The following is an 18,094-nucleotide window of genomic DNA, read 5'->3' on the forward strand; positions in this document are numbered from 1 at the left end:
CTTATATATATATATATATATATCTTCTGTCTTTCTTTCCTTCACTCTTTCCTCGTCCTTCTGCCTACGGGTGACTTTACACTCCCTCTTCTGTCTTTCACTCCCTCAATCTTTCCTCTTCCTTCTGCCTATGGGTGACTCTACACTGAGTGACAAGCCAAATGGTTTCCTGTACACCAGGAAACCATTTACTACGCTGGGTGGTAACCATATAACCAAATTTTGGTGCCTGGTGGTTTAGTGGGTAATTATTGTGCTCCAATCGGATTGAGCCGGTGAAGGTTTATATCCAAGGGCTGGTTGGGATTTACTACTCACGTAATGCCACTCAGGGATGAGTGAGGCTGGTCACTCTCATCTTAAATGTCAGGACCAACTGCCTAGCCCCGGGCTCCTCCGTTCCTCATGGGGCAACATAAGACTGGATGATGGATGGATGGACATACAGTACAGGTACACCTTGATATACAATGGAGTTTGATTTTTAAGAACCAATTTTGATGATATTTTAGACTATTATTGTGTGTTTAGGTTGATCTATAAACTGCTTTTAGACTTATAATAATGTGTTTTAGCCATAGGTGGGGCCAACATTGTTATTTTGGCGTACAGTTTACTAAGTCTGATTTTTTCCAGATTTACATTTGACGATTTACATATTTTATTTATTGGTTGTAGTGAGTTATTTACAGGTGTTGGGCTTTGGTTGGCTTCTTTTACAGATGCCAGGCCATTTAGATTGGTTTTAAGCATGTTTTCAGACTCATTTGGGTGGGTTTAGGACTTGGTTGGAGGGGAAACCCAAGGCTCAAAAACGCATCCCTATACATGTTAAATCTACCTCGAGATACGATACCCTGCCTAATGATGGGTTTTTATTTAACCAACTACATCATTAAACCAGGGTATACCTGTATATATATATATATATATATATATATATAAACTGTATATGTAAGAAACAGTTCATCTCCATATTATCATGTATTCACCAACCTGAGATGCGCTTTAATTTGTGTCCCCGATGACCACGATTTCCAGACCTTGGCTGAACAGCTGGAGGCGTTGGCTTTGCCACAGGTGAAGATGAGCCTGAGGATGTAGCAGTGGAAGGTAGCTGTCCATTGACAGTTGGGGTAGGAGTGGACTGAGAGGGGGAAGCTGAGTGAGAGTATGTCCCTGCCTGGTTTGCTGTAGGAGTAGAGGAAGTTGACCGACTAGTACCATCATTATTTCCATTAGGGGTGCTGTTTGGGGTAGCCTTGTTACTACCTGAACCTTCAGTGGGACTCTCCCCTCCAAGGACTAAAATGGCAGACCCATTCCCAATGTTTTTCTTCGCACGCACACCTTGGTGTGTTGGTGATGACTGGCCATCATTTCTTAAAGCTGGAATCTGAGGAAGCGGGGCTGTTGGCATACCAGGAGAAAGAGTAACACATGTTCCTGAAGCAGGCATAGATGGTGTGGCAGGCATACTAGCAGCAGCAGCAGCATCTGGCTGGCTCTGCTTGGGTGGTGGGGGGACTGGTGGAGGTGTCTTATATCCTACACGGAAGGTCACTGTATTACTCCCACTAGCTCCCACCTCAACTGCACCAGCTGCAATCAAAGAAGCTCACTGTTTATATAAAAAAGCAATGTAACAAAACCTTGAGAAGCAAAGAAAATACAACACAAAGCCTGAAAGTATATGACAGGGTCAAGAGTAAAGGATTATGGGAGATGGTATGTATGGATGGTGCAGACAGAAAACTGCTGAATGTTGTACAGAGTTTTTGTGTTGGTAATATAATGGACATCACACATGTAACAAAAGTGTCCTGACAGTGTTCTTGGTATATGCACCACAATGTGGTAGGGATGACTGTGAAATAGAACAATTTTACAACAACCTAATTCAAGCTGTGGTGAAGACAGATGATGCAGAGATAACAGTGACCACAGGTGACCTAAATGGCCAAACAGGTAGACAAAGAGACAGGTATGAAGATACTCATGACAGTTTTGACTAGGGTGATCTTGACATCATGAATTCTAGAACATAAATGATGACTTCCTATTGGACTTGGATGTACCTGCTTGCAACTATTCATATACACTTTAACTAAATTTCCAGTGAGTAAAACAAGAACCCATACCATTTTAAGTGTTATTTTTAATGATGATGTACACTCACAATCACTAATTTCTGCACAGGTGTGCCCCCTTCCTACCCCTACATATCCATGGAAGACGGAAGGGGGGGGAAAAACGAGCTCCACCTGCTACTACCCCAGCTCCCAACTCTCCCCCATAACCCTACCCAACACAACCCCTACCTTGTCATTCTTAAATGGCAGTTACATCTCAAGCTAACCTCATACTTTACTCTCATAGTCACATGACTAATACACAAACATAAAACACTAGGATATGTAAGAAGTATATACTGAAATATAACTATGAACATGATGCAGCAAGAAGTTAATGCATTATAACGTTGACAGTATAACACAAACGTTAACACAAGCATTCCAGCCTCATGTGTCGGGTGCTTGCATGCGTGTGTGTGTCAGTGTCTGTGTGTTCTTACCTAATTGTTCTTACCTAACTGCATCTTTACAGGAATGAGTTAAGCTCGTCCTGTCCCGTGTATTAAACCAGTTTTATCACAAGTATCCTTAACTTTATGAATCGTTTTGGCACACATCATTTCACTCGGCAGTGCATTCAACTGATCAATTGCATTATTTGGGAAACTAAATTTCCTTACATCTTTATCACCTCTCTTTGTATGCAGTTTTTGGTAGTGCCCTCTTGCTGATGCTTCCCTATAGGTTATATACTCATTTATGTCTATCTTCTCCTTCCCTGATATGCATTTATATAGCATACTTATGTCTCCTCTTTTCCTTCTCTTATGTAGTGTTGGCAGATTCAGTTTTTCTAGTCTTTCTTCGTAGCTTAGATCCCTTAAGCTTGGTACCCATCTTGCAGTGGCCCTTTGAACTTTTTTCAATCTTATCTATGTGTTTCTTGAGATGAGGATTCCAGCCTACTGATGCATACTCCAGGGTTGGTCTAATGAATGACATTATTATCTTTCTCAGCATGTCCATATTATCCAGTGGCATGTGCAGTTCAAAGCAGGTCAAACATCGGTTGACGACTACGACCACAGAGAGAGGACCTCAACTAGTGCAACTCCTCAAAAAGTCACAAAAATTCCACAGCTCATCCGTGAGAATTGACATCGGAGAATTCACGATGCTTCTGAGGAGGTGTGAATTGGTTATAGGCCATGTCAGAGGATGCGCACTGAAGAACTGGCCATGCACCGCATCACAGCCAAATTTGTCCCCAGGCTCCTGATGGTTGACCACATGCAGCAACGTGTTGATGTCTGCAGTGAGCTTCTTGGCCTCACCTCAGATGATGAAACCTGACGATGAGAACTGGGTTTATGGTTATGACCCTGAAACAAAGCAACAATTGTCCCTGTGGAAAAGTTCAACCTCACCAAGACCCAAAAAGGCCAAACAGGTGAAAAGCAATGTCAAGAGCATGCTGATCGTTTTCTTTGACATCAAAGGGATTGTGCACAAAGAATCTAACCCAGCTGGCCAAACTGTCAATTCCAACTTCTACTGTGATGTTTTGCGGCAAAAGCACGAGATGTGAGAAGGCGGCACCCCGACCTTTGGCAAGACAACAAATGGCTGCTTCACGACAATGCCTCGGGTCACAGTGCAATCAACACCCTACAGATTTTGGCCAAGAACAGCATGGCTATCATCCCCCAACCTCCTTATTTGCTGGATATTGTCTCCTGTGACTTCTTTCTGTTCCTAAAAATGATGATCAAGCTCAAAGAGCATCATTTTGATGCTATTAAGGACATACAGAAGGAACTGCAGGCGGTGTTCAACACTCTCATCGAAAAGGCCCACCAGGGAGCGTTCCAGCAATGGAGGAAGCGCTGGAACAGGTGTATCAATGCCCAAAGGAACTACTTCGAGGATGATGGTGGCCAATAAGAGCTATGGTGAGCTTTCACTTTTATATATGTAGCATTAGTCTGGAAAGTTTTGGATAGCGCCACGTATTGAGAAGGGTGTACAAAAACTAGACAGAGGCTTTACTTTACGTAAGAGATCCATACACAACACATGGCATACTAAAACATTGTGGAGGGGTACAAAAACAAGCTGTATATTACAGAGTCATACACAACACAAGGCATACACAAAACTCGAGAGAAGGTGTACTTTATAAAAGCCCTTACACAACACACGGCATACACAAACATAAGGCAGGACGTACAAAAACTAGAGAAGCTGTACTTCATCATCGTCATCATCCGGACCTCCCTTTCCACCCTGGGGCGGGTGAGGAGTAGCAGCGTCCAGATGGCCAAAGTCTGCCTACTTCAATGGGCCATGCTTCCATTCACTCACCATTCAAGCCCTCAAAATCCTGGCTCCATCCCATAGGCCAAAAGATTTCCATCACATACTTTAGCTTCATATATAGGTATCCGACAGAGTCAATCCGAATGCTGTCACGTTAAAATGGGGTACCAAATCCCCGGTCACACACTTCCACACAAAATTCATCCAGCCAGCTCAATCTCGTCATTCCCTTAGCTTCATGAACTTCCATATCTCTCTTCCTCACACACTCATCCACCATATCTCTCCATCTCTTTCGTGTCCTACCTCGCCTCCTCCCTCCTTCAAATTCACTCAGATATACCTTTTTCACAACTCTACTCTTATTCATTCTCTCCACATGACAGATTCTGGTGTCCACAAAGTTCCTCACTCCGCACCTTTCGTGAATCACATTATTCCATATCCGTACTTCACATACATTCCTCAACAGCCCCATCTCCACTGCTCTTACTCTTGACTTGTCATTTTCATGCCACACCACAGTCACACATCAATATGTTAACCCGCCACTTGCCAGCTATTTTTAGCCCTATGGGTTGCCCCAGTGCCGGCCATTTTTTTTTTTTTTTTTTGGGGGGGGGGGGGGGGGGGGGGGGGCTAAAATGATAAATTTTGATGTGGAAATATCGAATATCGCTGTTAAATTGCTCGTCGGGGCATGGAAATGGGTTTTATTGAGTCCTACATATTAGTATACAGGTATAGCCTCTCTCTCACGCTCATCACGTATGTGAGAGAAAGCCGTTTTCTATGTAAGGTATACTCAGGTATTTATGCTGGGAGGGTATAGCAGTGTTCAGTACACTTTTCTGATTACTTATTACTTTAACATCTATCACAATTTGCATGTCTTTCTCACTGTGAATGCATTATCTTACACTTACTTGAAGATGGGTACAACCTGACTTCATTACATACAGTCCTGGCACTTAGAAGAAGGTATTTACAACTTGACTTCACTCTATAGTCCTTACACTTACAAGATAATATTTACAACTTACACTTATATGAAAATATTTACAAAATGCCTTTATTGTGTACAGCACTGGGTGAGGCACACAGGCAGAGTGAGGCAGAGCAAGCGTGAGAGGGGGAGCAAGTGAGTGTATGGCCTTGACAGCCTGGGGGATGGTAGAGGAACAGTTACCATACATGCCTGCCAATTTTTACCCACGAATCTTGAAAAATGCGGTCACAGTGAATTTTTTTATTTTAAACCGTTTTAAAACGGCACTGGCACTTGCCGCGGAATTATGTCAGACCATTTTAAAACGGCACTGGCACATGGCAGGTTAAAGCTGGCACTAACACTCCTTCATGTAAACCTCATGCGGCTGAAACACTCAAGACACTATTTCTTATCAAGGCCTTCACAGCATCAGCTACTTTCTTTCCTTGTGTCACTCTACAGTCCAATTTTGCAAATTTTCTCCCCTTTCCTATCACTGTACCCTGGTATTTGAACTACTGTACCTCACAAATTCCAGTCTCTCTCCATTCACTGTAACATCACACTGAGAGTCACCTTCTCTCTCAATAACATTTGCAAGTAGCACTGCATCATCAGCATACATCAAATTCGAGATATTCCATCCATCACCATTCATTACCATCATCCCACTCTCCATTACTCGAGTTTTTACTTCTCTCATCACCCCATCCATATACATATATTGAACAACCACGAGGACATCACACAACCTTGCCGCATGCTGACACTGATCGTGAAAATTCACTTAGATGCCCATTTACCCTTACACATGCTTCACTATCATCATAAAAGCTCTTAATGGCACCTAGATACTTACCATCTACACCGTACATATGCAAAATCTTCCATAATTGTTCTCTATCTACTTTGTTGTACTTTTTCCAGATTCATAAATGCCATAAACACCTGATGGTCCTTCTCACAAGCCTTCTCCACTATGTCTCACTGCAAATATTTGATCCACACAACCTATGCCACTCCTAAAGCTACCCTGTTTGTCACTAACTAAGCCATCTGATATCTCTCTTATTTTCTTAATATTAATTCTTCCATAAACCTTCCCGACCACACTCAATAAACTTATGCCACAATAATTCTTGCACTCACTCCACTCACCTTTATTCCTATACGGAGGTACAATCACAGCCTTTTTCCACTCTACTGGCACAGTTTCATTCATCCACGCCTTCTTACATACCTACAACAAGCGCTTCATTCCGCTCTCTCCACTACATTTAAGCATCTCTGCATACACCTCACCAACACCAGATGCTTTCCCACTTTTCAGCCATTTCCCAACGTTTTTCACTAATGCGAGTGTCACGTTTCCAGGCACTACATTTCTTCTCTGCACACGCCCAAAACCAATCACATTTCCAGCTGCTCTGCTCTCTCCATTCCCATTCATCAGACTTTGAAAATATTCTTTCAATCTGGTACTTCACAAAGTTTTTAGTATTTTTAGTTCGTCAGGTATGTAATACACAAGATGTAATAACAGTCATTCTTACCTGGATGGAGGGTATGGTGAGTATCTTTCCTACGAGCTCCTCCAACTCTCAAGTTGTGTAGCCCCTCCAAGGACACAGTGATGCTTGGAGTGGGTGAGGCTGAGCAAAGTTAAACACAAAAATTATAGTAAGTTACAGTATATGACTAATATGGAGATAACTTCAATATTAATAGCAACTACTATATCACTGTATCTAAGAAAGTGTTGAAAATCACAAAATACAGTATCTCTCACCATCCTGACCCTAATTCCCCACTGAAAGATATGATAGGGTGGTATCCAGAAACACAAAGTACAACTATGCACAATGAAATGTAACACAAATTTTTTCATAATCATTCAAGTTTTCAATATCTAGCCTCCACCTCACATGCAAAACCACTTTTTTTCTTTTGTTGATAAAAAAGGTACTTTGCATACACCCATGAGACAGTCATTCTGTCATCCGACATGTCTGACAAGAAGTGTCAAACCTGTCATGTACTCCCAACTTACTGTGCTTCACCAATCCCACTGGGGCAGTTTTTTACATGTGGTCTACAGGTATGATCAATAAGATATACCAGGGTTGAGCAACAACAATGTTTTCTCACATTCACAAAATTCATTCACTTCCACCTTGGCCTACCATACCTCCTCTCACCTTTAAACTCAATAACATTTATCTTTTTCATTAACCTATTTATATCCATTCTCTGTATGACCATACCATCTAAGCACTCTCTCTTCTACTCACAAGCCTTCTCCACTATCTGTCTCACTGCAAATATTTGATCCACACAACCTATGCCACTCCTAAAGCTACCCTGTTTGTCACACACTAAGCCATCTGATATCTCTCTTTATTTTCTTAATAATAATTCTTCCAACAGACCTTCTTCATATGACCATATCATCTGAGCATTCTCGTTTACTCTTTGATCAACGGATCTCCAAACTACTTCTTTTATAAATCTTGGTTTCTTATCCTGTCCACCCTAAAATCCACACACACATTCTTTAAGTCTCATTTCCATTGCTCTCACAACTTTTCACGATCATGTCATACCAGGGACTCACACCCATACATTAGTGTGGGCACTAACACACAATCAAGCAATCCTCTTGCAGCCTACATACTCAGTCCTTACTTGTATCGTTCATAATGTTTCACTTATGAATGCTCCAATATGACTGCATACACAGGCCTGGCCACCTAATGGCAGTTCTCCATGTTGCTAGGTCACAACACCAATGCATTTTAGTCCCATCCTTTCTTTCAACTCCCCTATCACAATCTTAGTCCCCCAGGCCTCGCATTCAAGGATCCACTGCAAATCCATCTAATCACTGTCAATTCTGTATGACTGAGTCTATGAAATATTCTCTTCTTTTACTGCCCAGGTCTCATTATCCTACAACATTACACTCCTAACATATGCTGCATTCAAGGATTCCTTAGCAAGGAGGAAAAGCCCTCATAATGTTAGGAGAGGTAACAGCTCCCTGAACTATCTACAATCACTCCTTACCCTAGACACAGAGCTAGCTCAAACCCCACCTCCAGCACATAACAACCCCCAATAACAAAACTCTTCCCCACACTCTCCAGAAAGATTAATCCTTTCACATCTCTTATCTCTATACGTGCAGTCCCAACACACCACACACACAAAATCGCATTACTTTGCAGCCTACTTCTAATACCACTACAACGAAGCACTCACTTACCACAAACACTGCACAAGGCAGAGTCACTTCCCACACCCTTGAGGAAAACTGTACATGCCATATTCCCTCTGGTCTGACAGTGATCAGCCAGCGCTAGATATCATCACTTTTGTTTTCTCAGCATTTACTCTCAAACCTTTGTGCCCCACTCTGTATCTCCACTTCCTAATTCTTTCTTCTGCCCCCCTTTCATTCTCTGCAATCAACATCAAGTCATCAACATACAACACCTCCAATAGGAATCCATTTCTGAAGTTACATCCACCACAAAATGACTTAGGACCTACACACAAAACTGCTATGGGAGAGTTGTGTCTTTGCTTTGTGTTTCCATCTCTACCAATTGAATTTTTCGAGTAAGATGTAACTGGCAGCTCCTTTGGTGCTGGCGGGAGGTGGTGAAACACTCAGCACGTCAGTGCTTGCCCAGAAGCAAGAGTGGGGGTATATGTTCCTGTCGCTCCGAACTTGCACCTCCCTCTTTTTCGTATGCAATACTGTTAGCCCTGTTATTTTCCCAGTATCCCTGCTTGTCGTAAAAGGCGACTAAAAGGGTTGGAGGGTTAGTGCTCCTCCCCGGAAAACAACTAACTAAAAAAACAAACAATAAGCCTCGGACAAGGACTGACCAAACGATGTCGACCAAGGACCGGACAAAGGACATGGTTATCGGAATGTGGAATGTAAGGAGAGCGAATGATGAGGTGAAAGAGAGAGAGATTGTCCAGGTGCTTGAGGGTGCGAAAGTGGATGTATGTGGAATAACTGAAACAAAATGGAGAGGAGAAAGTGTGAGAGAATGGGAGTATGTATGGGGTATATGTGCAGGAGTAGGTGAGAATGAGAGGGCAAAGGAAGGAGTATGTATAGTTGTGAGTAAAAGATGGAAGAGGAGCATAAGACAGTATGGATCAGTTGGGTCAAGGATTGTGTGCGTAAAGTTGAAAGTTGGAATACAAATGTGGGCGATTGTGTGTGTGTATGCACCAACGCAAGATCATGCTAGAAGAGTGAGAGAAGAGTTCTGGACAAAAGTAGAAGTATGCATGGAAAAGTTTGGAAGGAATGAGAGTGTTCTTGATCGGTGATATGAATGGTAAAGTTAGGAATGTGAAGGTGGATGGAATAGTTGGTGAGTGGGGTGTGCCTGCTGAGATAGATGAGAATGGGAGTGCGTTAGTGGACATTTGTGCTGGGAGGGGGTTGGTGATAGCCAATACCCTCTTCAGGCATAAAATGATCCACAGGTATACATGGCGAGTGATGAGAAGGGTGGGTGGTGAACTGAATTAAAGGAAGGCAATGATTGATTATGTGTATGTGGATGAAAGAATGCGAAGATGTGTAATGGATGCAAGAGCTTATAGAGGCTGGGGGAGTGGACTTTCTGACCACTACTTGGTGGTGGCCAGAATTAGAATTCAAGTAAGATGGAGGAATAGAAGAAGGGAAAGACAAGAGGAAGGAGTAGTTGCAAGGAGATTGGAAAGGTTACAAGAGGATGAGAAAAAGGCAGAGTATAAGAGAGAAGTGGAGGAACGATTGGGCAAATATGAATTGGAGCAGATGGGAGACGTGGAAGGTGTGTGTAAGATATTTACAGAAGAAATATGTGCAGCATGTGATGTGGTGTGTGGAAGGAAGAGAAGACAGAGGGGGGTGCAAGGAACAGCGTGGTGGACTGAAGAGGTGAGACAGGCTGTGGCACAAAAGAAGAAAGCATACAATGAATGGATGAGAAATAGGGGCATGGAAGAAGTTGAGAGGCAGAAGAGAGAGTTATATGTAGAAAGAAAGAGAGAGGTGAAAAGATTAGTAAGAGAGAGTAAGAAGAGAGTGGATGAGGAATTTGGAAGGAATTTGAGTGTAAAGTGGAGGGACTGTAAGAAAATGTTCTGGAAAGAGGTGAAAAGAGTAAGACAGGGTGGAAGTGAAGTTAGCAGGGGAGTGAAAGATAAAAATGGTAGATTACTAGAGAAGAAGGGAGAAAAAGTGAGCAGATGGAGAGAACACTTTAAGGAATTGTTGAACTTAGAGGATGGAAGTAATGTGAGTATAAGTGCCAGGGGAATGGCTGGGAGAAGGAGGGAGGTGAGAAGACAGGAAGAAATCAGTAGGATAGAAGTTGTGGAAGCAATGAAGAAAGTTAATTTGGGGAAAGCCCCAGGAATTGATGGAGTGTGTGGTGAAATGCTGAAGCATGGGGGAGAGATAGTAGTAGAATGGATGTGGAAGATGTGCAGAATGGCCTGGGAGGAAGGTAGAGTCCCGGAGGATTGGAAGTCAGGTATAATTATTCCCTTGTACAAGGGAAAAGGGGAAAAAGAAGTGTGTGGTAATCATAGGGGCATTTGTCTTCTTAGTATAATAGGAAAAGTGTATGGTAGGATACTTATTGACAGAGTTAGAGAGAGAACAGAGAAATTAGTTGGTGAAGAACAGGGTGGCTTTAGGAAGGGAAGAGGTTGTGTAGATCAGATATTCATTCTTAGATTTTTACTGGAAAAGTTTCTAGAGAAGGGAAAGAAGTTGTATGCGGCTTTCATGGATTTGGAGAAAGCATATGACAGGGTGGATAGACAAGGATTATGAAAAGTGTTAAGAATATATGGAGTAGATGGAAAGTTGTTGAATGCTGTGAAGAGTATGTACGATGGTGCGAAGGCTGCAGTGCGTGTGGATGGTGAACTAAGTGAACTTTTCTCTTTGAAAGTTGGGTTGAAACAGGGATGTGTCATGTCTCCATGGTTGTACAATCTGTACATGGATGGGGTAATAAAAGAGGTACAAGGTAGGGTAGTGGATGTTGGAGTGGCCCTAGTGAGAGAGGATAGTGTTTGAAAACTCCCTGTACTGTTGTTTGCAGATGATACTGTGTTGTTGAGTGAAGACGAAGGGGAGCTGCAAGGCTTGGTGGATGAGTTTGGAGAGTGTGTAAGAAACGGAATCTAAAGGTGAATGTAGGGAAGAGTAAAGTGATGGTCTTTGAGAGAGGTGAAGACAGTGAATGTACAGCGAGGTTGGATGGTGAGGAATTGGAAAATGTGAGTACGTTTAAGTACTTGGGTAGTGTGATGAGTAAGGATGGAGGTTTGGAGGGTGAAGTGCTTGAAAGGGTACAGTAGGGAAGAAAGGTTGCTGGTTCTTTGAAAGCAGTGATAAGAAACAGGGAAGTGAGCATGGAAGTGAAAAAGTTACTACATGACAGCATTGTGATACCAACTCTAACGTACGGAAGTGAAGCTTGGACGTTGTTGGAAGGACACAAGTCAAGAGTGAGAGCAGTGGAAATGAGTTATTTAAGAGGAGCCTGTGGAGTCACATGGAGAGACAGGCTGACGAATGAGGACATAAAGGAGCGTTGTGGTGTGGATTTGGATGTGATAGGAAGCGTTATGAGGAACACACTGAGGTGGTTTGGCCATGTGGAGAGGATGGAGGGTGAAAGACTGATGAAGAGAGTGTATGTGAGTGAGGTGGAGAGGGGAAGAGGGAGGGGGAGGCCGAGGATGCGATGGAGGGATGGGGTGGAGAGGTATATGAGAGAGGGGGGTGTGAGCTGGGAGCAGGGCAGTGAAATGGTGGGGGACAGGGCGACTTGGAGGCGATTTGTTTGTGGCCACCCTGAACGGGATTGAGGCGTCTGGCAATAGATAGATAGATGGTGTTTACTTTGGTTTTATTGTATTTTCCATAAGTCTGAAAATGACGAATGAGTTGTCGAAACATCACCAATTTATAAAAGATGTTCCTGACCACATTGGTGTTTACCTTCATATTAAGCCTATGCTTGCCCAATGATAAGTCTATTGCTCCTGAACACATATATATATATATATATATATATATAGAGAGAGAGAGAGAGAGAGCTACTGCAAATTAACTTAGGGCCTCCCCCCACAAGGTATTAAAAAACACAGAAATCACAGTATATAACAGTGTTTGTTCATGAAATGCCATTCATTAATATGAAATCATGTTTCCCTTGTTTTCCAGGACCAGTTGGATGTGTTTTGGCATGGAATCACTTAGATCTCTAAAGTTCAGTCTTTAGGTTGTCCAGATTGGGTGTCTTCTCTGCCATGATTTTCTTCATCTTTGCCCACCAGTTTTCTATCGAATTTAGATCTGGACTGTTGCCAGGCCAGCCAAGGACCTCCATCCGATTATCCTGAAGCCATTTTGTCACTTTTCTTGACTTGTGACATGGAGCTGAATCGTGCATGAAAAAGTCGCACCCATGAATAACATAAAAGTTTAACAAAAGATCTTGCAGAACTTGAATGTACTGGCCACCATTCATCATCAAGTTCTCAGGAAGAAAGTAGAGGCCTCCCCTTCCCATTTCACCTGAGAAACATCCCCTTACAAGTACTGATTGTGGGTGCTTAACAGTCGGCACCGTGTAAGCAGGGTCCTATCGACTACAGGAGGGAGGGCGACGAACCTTGGCAGAACACACCTGGAACACTTGAAATGTGCTTTCATCGGAAAACATAACTTTTCTTCACTCATTCAATGTCCAGTATGCATACTTCTTGGCAAACTGAATGCGCTGTTTCTTCATGCAGTCAGTGAGAAGCGGTTTCTTGGCTGTGGTGCGGCCTGGCAAACCCAGCTCCTTCTGCAAGCGGTGTTGGATAGTTCGAACTGAGACGTCTTGTAACTGCTGGGGATGCATTCTTTTTAATTCTGCTGCTGTCAGTTGAGGATTCTTGATTACTTCCCTCTTCAGAAGCGTATCTGTACCTCTGGCAGTCGTCCTCTTCTTTCCACCGTCATGCTTGTGCTCTGGTACGACATCAATTGGCAGGCTGCACGCTGCAGCAAGAATCTTCATGATGGTCGAATTTGCGCGTCCAGTATGTTCACAAATCGTGTTGATAGGGACATTATTCTGCCTCCACGCAATGATACAGACCCTCTCATCCCTTGAGCAGTACTTTCCAGGCATGACATCTCGACTCCAGGAAAATAACAGGGCAAACAGTAATGCATTTGAAAAAAGAGGGAGCTCCAAGCTTGGAGCGATGGGAACATATACAGGTACTCCCACTCTCGCTTCTGGGCAAGCACTGACGTGCTGTTTCACCACCTTCCACCAACACCAGAGGAGTTGCCAGTTACTTCTTGCTCAAAAAATTCACTTGGTAGAGGTGGAAACACAAAGCAAAGACAGACAACTCTCCCATAGCAATTCTGTGTGTAGGTCCTAAATCAATCTGTGGTGGTTGTATATATATATATATATATATATATATATACACAGTATATCTATATCTATCTACCTATCATATATATATATATCTATATCTATCTATCATATATCTATTTATCTATATCTATCACTCCGATATATATATATATATATATATATATATATATATCATATATATATATATATATCATATATATATATATATATATATATATATATATATATATATATATACAGTACATACATACACAGTAAAAGTCCTCCAATCTGGCCATCAATAATCTGAAAATCCCAAAACTCCGAATTTGTCGAGGCCAAATTTGTCTAATTTTTCTGGTGTTATTTAAAATTTTTCTGGGATTTATCTAAGCATTTATCTGGCCTGAACTTGCTCTTGGACTTGGATGTACCTGCTTGCAACTATTCATCTATATTTCTAAGCATTTCCACTGAGTAAAACAATAACCTACATTATTTTAAGTGTTTATTTAATGATCATTTTTTTTTTTTTTTTTTATGTGCTCGACTCTGGGCATAGACTTCTCAGCCTACTCCCAAGGCCCAGTAGTCCTCCTACATATCGTACACCTCTACATGTCACCACTTCGGCGCTAACACCCACCGTCCATATTGAATACATGCTAGGGCTGTCTCATACAGGACTGGTGTATTGGTATTAGCGGGGGTATTTTTACGACATGTCGGCGGGTCTTCTGGTAGATCGGTAAACTCTGCCGTAATGAAATTCAAATCCTTAAACTGTTCCCTGCACCAGCGGGGATTTGAACCTGGGTCCGGTAGGACCGCAAGCCACCTCTCTACCGATTGAGCCACCGCCTCCCCCTCTTTCTGCTCAGGGGTGCCCCTTTCATACCCTATACACCCAAGGAAGACAGGAAGGGGGGGGGGGAATTGAAGCAAGCTCCACCCACCTCTACCTCAGCTCCCAATCATCCCCCACACCCTTACCCAACACAACCCTTCTCTCGTCATTCTTCACTGGCAGTTACATATCCAGCTACCCTCATACTTAACTCTCATAGTCACATTACTGATTCACAGACATTAAATATTAGGATATGTAAAAACTATATACTGTAATATAACTATGAACACGCTGCACGAAATTTATGCATTACCACATCGGCCTTGGTCACCTCATGGCGGCTCTCCATGCTGCTCAGTTTATGGGAGCCTCCCTGCTCAGTCCCGTAACCCTGAGGTCACATTTAATGACCTCATCCCACGACTTTTTTGGTCTACCCTCTTAACCCCATCCCCAATATTAATGCTTCTTGGTTTCTGCACCCAATTATCATCCCCTATCTTCTCCACATGCCCAAAGCACCTCAATCTTCCTCTCCTTATCACAACACCAATACACTCCAGTCCCAACCTACCTCTCAACTCTTCCATCGTTAACCCAGCCCCCCTAGGCCTTGCACGCTGGGACACACTGCACAACCACCTAATCTTTGTCATTTCTGTACATTTGACCCTGCAAATATCCTCTTCCTTTACTGCCCAGGTCTCACTACCATACAGTATTACATTCCTAACACATGCTGCACAAAAAGATCCAATAGCATATAGGGAGAACCCTCTCAATGTCAGGAGAGGCAACAGCTCCCTGAACTACTTCCATCCACTTCTCACCCTAGCCACAGAGTTAGCTCCAGCCCCACCTCCAGCACATAACATGTCTCCCAAATAACAAAACTCTTCCATACACTCAAGAGACTCACCAGCAAGTTCAATCTTTTCATGCCTGACAATCTCCATCTGCTCTCACCGACATGCCACACACATACACAATCAGCATTATCTTGAAGTATACCTCTAATACCACTACATCTTTTATCCAACCACTTATCACAAACATTGCACAAGATGGAATTACTTCCCATGCCCTAGTCGCAAACTGCACATGGCCACTCTCCCTCTTCTTTGACAGCACCTCCATCAACCCTAGATATCAACACTTTTGTTTTATCTGCATTTACTCTTAAGCTCTTGTGCCCCATACCATCTCTCCACTTCCTAAATCTTTCCTCCACCTCCCATTCATTCTCTGTAATCAACACCAAATCATCAACATACATCTCCCAAGGGAGTCCATTTCTGATGTCACGTGAGAGGGCTTCAAGTATCATGATAAACAACAAGGGATTCAAAACTGACCCCTGATGCACACCAACATTCACGAAAAATTCAACACTCAAATCTACATTCACTCTTACCTGGGTGTGAGCACCCAGATACATGGCAATAACCACCCTAACCAGCCACTCCTCTATCCCAAGCTTTCTCACTGTCCACTTCACTACCTCTCTAGGGTTCTGTCAAAGGCTTTCTCCAAATCAACAAAAACAAAGTACAGTTCTCTTTTCTTTCCTACATATTTTTCCTGAAGCTGTCAAACAAGGAATATGGCATCAGCAGTCCCCTGCCTGGGGCTAGTTATATTATATACTTGTAACATATCCTAGTGTTCTATGCTTGTATAAGTAGTGGGACCGAGAGTGTTAAGCATGAAAACAGTTTGAGATGTAACTGCCAGTTAAGAATGATGGGTGGGAGGGGGTTGGGTAGGGGGCATGGGAGGGGGTTGGGTAGGGGGCATGGGGGAGGGTTGGGAGCTGGGGCAGAAGTGAGTGGAACTTGTTCGTCCACCCTCCCATCTTCCCTCGGTATACAGGGGTGAGAAAGTAGGAAGGAGGCACCCGTGGCCAGAAATCAGTGACTGTGGGCATACAGTAATAGGAAAAGTATATGGAACGATACTTATTGACAGAGTTAGGAAAATAAGTGAGGAATTAGTTGGAGAAGAACAGGGAGGTTTTAGGAGTGGAAGAGGTTGTGTAGATCAGATATTCATTCTTAGATCTTTAGTGGAAAACTTTCTAGAGAAGGGAAAGAAGTTGTATGCAGCCTTCATGGATTTGGAGAAAGCATATGGCAGGGTGGATAGACAAGGATTGTGGAAAGTATTACGAATATCTGGAGCAGATGGGTAGCTGTTGAAGGCCGTGAAGAGTATGTATGAAGGTGCTACTGCTGCAGTGTGTGTGGATAATGAACTGAGTGAATTTTTCAATTTGAAGGTTGGATTGAAACAAGGATGTGTCATGTCACCATGGTTGTTCAATCTGTATCTGCATGGGGTTATAAAATAGATACAGTAATCACTCCAATATCCGACGTACCATAGGTAGGTCCGGATATTGGTTCTGTCTGGATATTGGGCCCCAGCTTATGGACTTGTACTTATGGACCCTAACTCAGAGAAACACCTATACAACTCCCTCTGGACATGCACAGCACCTATTTAAGACCCAAATCACACCAATAAGGCACATAAATGACTGAAATAAATGCAAAAGAAACATAAAATGAGGGTTTAGAAGTAGGTTCATACAATAATAAACATTCTGGTGACTGGCTCCTGGACTGGTACTTATGGACCCTAACCTAGCCTAACTCAGAAAAACACCTTCCTACTGCACATGCATAGCTCCTAACACCCTATTCACACCAATAAAGGACATTAAAGAGTGAAATGAGGTAAGTATAGTATGGAAAAAAGTACAGTATGAAACATTCTTATGTCCGGATAGTGGGGATGTTCGGATATTGGGCGTCCGGATATTAGAGTGATTACTGTACAAGGTAGGGCAGTGGATGTTTAAGTGGCCGTAGTGAGAGAGGGCCATGTTTGGAAACTCCCTATAATGTCGTTTGCAGATGATACTCTGTTGTTACGTGAAGATGAAGGGGAGCTGCAAAGCTTGGAGAATGAGTTTGGGAAAGCGTGTAAGAAACGGAATCCAAAGGTGAATGTAGGGAGGAGTAAAGTTATGGTCTTCGAGAGAAGTGAAGTCAGTGAATGTACAGTGAGGTTGGGTGAGGAGGAAATGGAAAATGTGAATGCATTTAAGTACCTGGTAGTGTGATGAGTAGGGATGGAAGTTTAGAGGGTGATGTGCCTGAAAGGGTCCAACGGGGAAGAAAGACTGGTTCTTTGAAAGCAGTGATAGGAAACAAGGAAGTGAGCATGGAAGTGAAAAACCTACTACATGACAGTATTGTGATACTAACTCTCACGTATGGAAGTGAAGCTTGGAACGTGTTGGAGGGACAGAAGTCAAGAGTAAGAGCAGTGGAAATGAGTTATTTGAGAGAAGCATGTAAAGTCACATAGAGAGACAGATTGACAAATATGGAAG

At 42.8% G+C, this 18,094-nt stretch overlaps 1 protein-coding gene across 1 annotated transcript in view; it reads right to left on the minus strand.

The window, feature by feature from the left end:
• The window catches only part of Su(dx) (WW domain containing E3 ubiquitin protein ligase suppressor of deltex), a 279,179-nt gene that overhangs the window by 222,354 nt on the left and 38,731 nt on the right, over window positions 1–18,094 (minus strand). Inside the window, exons 5-6 of the mRNA XM_080282428.1 lie at window positions 6,939–7,037; window positions 997–1,602 (exon numbers count right to left, since the gene is read on the minus strand). Coding sequence (XP_080138554.1) covers window positions 997–1,602; window positions 6,939–7,037 — 705 coding nt within the window. The remainder of the gene's footprint in view (window positions 1–996; window positions 1,603–6,938; window positions 7,038–18,094) is intronic.

The sequence above is a fragment of the Coenobita brevimanus genome, chromosome 93, assembly GCF_032717465.1.
Source record: "Coenobita brevimanus isolate Jiangsu-jjx chromosome 93, ASM3271746v2, whole genome shotgun sequence".
Classification (NCBI taxonomy): domain Eukaryota; kingdom Metazoa; phylum Arthropoda; class Malacostraca; order Decapoda; family Coenobitidae; genus Coenobita; species Coenobita brevimanus.